This window comes from Nicotiana tabacum, chromosome 11 (genome assembly GCF_000715075.1).
Source record: "Nicotiana tabacum cultivar K326 chromosome 11, ASM71507v2, whole genome shotgun sequence".
Lineage (NCBI taxonomy): Eukaryota > Viridiplantae > Streptophyta > Magnoliopsida > Solanales > Solanaceae > Nicotiana > Nicotiana tabacum.
This window is the reverse complement of record NC_134090.1, coordinates 170523936-170528640: the sequence shown is the minus strand read 5'-3', so window position 1 is coordinate 170528640 and position 4705 is coordinate 170523936. Positions and strand designations below refer to the sequence as shown.

Below are 4705 nucleotides of genomic sequence, written 5' to 3'. Positions count from 1 at the left end.
TAAAGGTGCGGTCCTTCCCCGGACGTTGCGTGAATGCGAGATGTTTTGTGTACTAGGCTGCCTCTTATTATTTTGCCCTTTTTCTTTCACGGCGATAATTCATTTTGGTAATATCGACAAATTGCTTTATTAAACAGGAGAAATCAATATAACCACAAAAAAAAAAAGGAGAAATCTATACCTATGAATTTCTAGCGATGGGTAGAGGAAGAATCACTTATTGCCATTACAACATAAGAAAACAAAAATGAATGCCTAAGGTACAATAGCCGGCTTGACTAATATTAGTGGGCAAACAAATTGAAATTCAATAAAAGCCTCCTTGTCCACTTGCAAACCAACTTGCAAATTTCCATCTTCTTCCCTTGCCGAATACAACATATAATATATAATGTAATTGCATAAAAGAAAGGATAGGCAGAAAACCCCATAAAAGATTTAGAAAATAAAAATACAACTTGCCTTTATTTTGAATGGCAAGTTGGTACTTTGGAGCAGACGTCTAGTACTTTATCATTTTTCTTTGCCTTTTGAATGAAATATAATATCGTACATACTTTGTTTTTATTTGCTCTACAATTATTCGTACGGATATAATTTGATCAAAGACAGCGAGTTTAACTTTAGTATATAGTAACAATAATGTAAAAAAGGAAAGAAAAATCCATTTAGCTTTCCTAAACCGAGGTCTACCGGAAACAATCTCTCTGTCTTCTTATTTGGCATCAACCATATAATTGAGGTGAGTTTTTCAAAATCTTATTTGGCGTTTTCTTTTTCATTTTATATAACTATATATAGATGTTATAATTTTGAATTTCTTTCTTTCTTTCTTTTAACGGTGTTCGTGTTAGAATCATAAATTTTCATTTGATTTGTGATTTTATCAATTTATAGAAATTATTTACCTTTGACTACATATGAATTTTCTTTATCTTTTCTATTTTAACTAAATTCACTAAAATACCATTTAGTAAGATTATTAATGTGGTCCTCGTTTCTAAAAATTAAAATTGTGAGTAATCCCTTCAGTTTAAAATAGTGGTATATTTTGGTTCTTTACTTACTAATATTTGCCTTATATTCCTCATGCAGTTGCAACATCAAAGACGGAAAAGTAACACTGTTTCATTTTAATAGAGCACCCTTTTCATCCAAGTTTCTCCCCTCCAGTGTGTTCCATTATATTCCTCTTGAATATCTCAAATGTAAATGAGGAGACATCTCAAACGAATAGAAAAATAGCCGCGATTTGAAGTGATTGCAGCAGCGGCGACACGATAGACATGCAATGATAGTAGTTTCCCTGTTCCTGGACTTCTACATGTATGTCATGAATAAGATTTCTATATTACATGAATAGAAGAGAAATACCTATTTACTTCAATTTTTTTTTATATCACATCAAAATGAGAAAGCATATGCCCGTGTCAAGCAACTAAAAGAGTAAATTATGAATAGTTTATGTGGAAAAAATAAAAAAAAAATTAGCAAAACCCGACATGATGCAAAAAAATAGGAAGATAAACAACTATGTATATATAACTTATTTTTATTATTTTTAATCTGAATATTAAAAGTAGATCATTTCCTAAAGAGGTCTTTTCTAAATGGCACGAAGCATCATAAGTTCACTAGTTAAATTATATTGACAGTTAATATAAAGATTGTTTACACTGTTAGTATGTGTAAAAGTGAATACAAAAAAGGGTTAATGGGTACGTAAAAGATGACGGTCCTCATCATAATTAGCAGCAGGTTCAGTGTCCAAAGGCTAATAATTTTATTCAGAATACTGCAAGTAGTAGTATGGATAAGTTTTATACAACCTATTTGCTGATAAAATGTAATATTATTCAAATATTACACTCTTTTTCAAATGCATTATCGATTGAAGCCATTATCAAGAAAAAAAAACCTAGGAAAGTTGCCTTCTTTAATTGGAACTGCAAACAAAACATGGCTTAATGCATCTAACCTTATACACATGTGGCTTCGCCACTGTCTACATGATCTCTAATCTTACAATCCTGGATCCCCATGATGCAAAGGCGAATATAGATGTCTATCATATGTTCAATAAAACTTAGTATTTTCGATACGAATTCTAAATATATATGTGTAAAAAGTTACTAAATTTTAACAAATATTAACTTCTGAACCCATAAATCCAGAAGTGCAAGTGTGCAACAGGTAGAGTTTTAAGAACTTCAGAGAATCCATCCGCTTCGGGATCAACAACAATAAAAACTCTGTCTATTAAAAATCAAAATTAAAAAAAAAACAACAACAACAAAAAAGGAAGGATCGAAGCAATGTACAAGGATTTAATTAATTAATCGCGATGATTTACTCTTTGATTTTCTCCAAATTTTCTGCGATTTGGGCCAACGATTGTAAATTGCACCGTACAATTGTATCAACAAAGACACATGTTTCTTCCTTAGTATTCCCCTGTGGAACATCCACAACGTACGATTCCACCACTATCGTCGTTCCGTCGTCGTCCGCCGTCCGATGAAGCGTCGTGACTGATCGGTAATTATTCAGCCGGTGATCGCCGCCGACAATACTGATACTCATTACATGATTTTCGTCGTCTAAAATCTCTAACCTCTCAATACTCGAAGCTGCGGGGAGGCCGGAGATGACGTGGACTTCACGCAACGAACCGACTTCTCCGTCGCCGACGATAACGTGGCAGCTCTTGAGGAAGTGTTTGTAAGCTTGCGGGTTGTCGAAGCGGCGGACGAGGGACCATACGGTGTCGATCGGGGCGGAGATGGATTGCACCGCGGCGGAGCAGCATTGGTTGGGGCCCACTGCGTGGGTGTGGTAATGGAATAGGTTGTTAGGGAGAGAGGTGTTGGTTAGGGGGGTAATCCATGTGGGTGGTTGTTCAGGTTGTTTGTGGAAGTTTCCGGCGAGTGTAGCGGCGGTGTTATTGTTGATTCTATGGAGTTGAAGTGTAGAAGTCATGTTTATCTCTCTCTCGTATTTCAACTATGTTAATTGCTTTGGGAGAGATAGGAATGGATTCTCTATATATATAAAGGATTTAAGTAATATATATATATATAAAGGATTTACTATTAAGATTTTAACATGTTGAGCTTTAATTAATTAGCAAAATATTTCTCTGGTTGTTAAATGTTATATTCTTCATTACACCATGTTGAGCTTTAATTAAATATTGCTTAATTAAGCACAAAATAAAATGTTGATTTCTATTAGAGCATGTCGTCATTGAAGTAGAAGATGAGATTGTTACAATTAAAAAGGTATCACCTATATGTGTCAAATAACTTTAAAATATAGTGTATCAAAAAGAGTGTCTATCTCCTGCAGGTTTAGTGATTTTTCGGGTGGGAGACTTGAGATCGATTTTCCTTACCAGCAGTTTTCTAAGTCAGAATTCATTGCACTAGACTTATTTACTGCGATTTATATTTCTTGTGTGATTTATGAGCTATTGTACAGTAAACAAGTTACCTAGTATAAATAGCAATTATGGATTTTCCTGAAAATTTTCCGGACAAAAAAATAGTGTCATGTATACTTATAATCTTTGTCTAGTTATGTGTTAGTTTGATCTATCTTCGGATAACATATAATTTAGAAGACAAAAATTATAGTAGCAGGAGTTGGTGTATTTAGCAAACTGCTCACGTTAGGGCCATGCAAGTGGATGATCAAGTTGCTAAAAGCTTATTTGGACGCAGTCCGGAATAAAACTGCACCCCGATTTCCACCAAAAATTGCACTACGCTATGCAGGGGTATTCAAACCGAACCGGAAAACCGTACCAAATCGAAAAACCAAATCAAACTGATTAATAAATCCGATTAGATTTGGTTTGACTTGATTTAGTATTGAGTAAAAAAATCCGAACCAAACCGACATATAAATATATAAATTTTATTTATATTTTTAAGACTTTATAGTGATTTTTCTTTAGAAAATATAAAAATATTTGGGATCCTCTCATGTATTAACCTTGAAAGCGTAAATTAACGGAAAATTATTGTTAGACGACTAAGAAAATAACTATCATGTGTTACTAAAAAATTCTCCCATTAGAATATTTTAATAGATCATATGTTTGTCAATTTTTTCCATATTTACTAAACATATATTTACTTATCAAAGCTTTATCTATAATTTTAATAAAGTAAGATTGAAATAATATTCATGTAACAAAAAAAACAGAAAACCCGAAAAACGCGACAAAATCGAACCAATCCAAACCGATATAATTGGTTTGGTTTGGTTTTGATAAAAACCGAACCAACCCGGTCCATGTACACCCCTAATTCAAACCTATTTAAACTAAAAAGGCCGAAGCATAAGGGTCGATTGTATGCAACCTTATCCTGTATTTTTGTAAGAGACTAGTTTTATGGCTCGAACTCATGACCTCCTAATCACATAACAATAACTTTATCAGTTACGCCAAGGCTCCCCGTCCTATAATTCAATGACATTGGAGCATATAATATGCACATTCAAAATTTTGACTTCAAATTTGTTATAAACAGTACATATGTAGTAATAGTTGGTTAGCTTCATAGTTCATACTTATTTGTTTGTTTTTTTTTTCGTAAAAGTTTTTCTTACTTTGAATTTTGAAATATTCTTACAATCCATCAAAGTGGGGTAAAAATTAAACTAAAACGTTTTATGATGGCTTTAGTACGGAAAGCTT

At 33.2% G+C, this 4705-nt stretch overlaps 1 protein-coding gene across 1 annotated transcript; it reads right to left on the bottom strand.

The window, feature by feature from the left end:
* Positions 1 to 2199: 2199 nt before the first annotated feature.
* LOC107776401 (abscisic acid receptor PYL4-like) lies at positions 2200 to 3046 on the bottom strand. Its single transcript, XM_016596297.2, has one exon. The coding sequence runs from the start codon at positions 2977 to 2979 to the stop codon at positions 2350 to 2352; it is 630 nt and encodes a 209-aa protein (XP_016451783.1). The 5' UTR covers positions 2980 to 3046; the 3' UTR covers positions 2200 to 2349.
* Positions 3047 to 4705: the final 1659 nt, after the last annotated feature.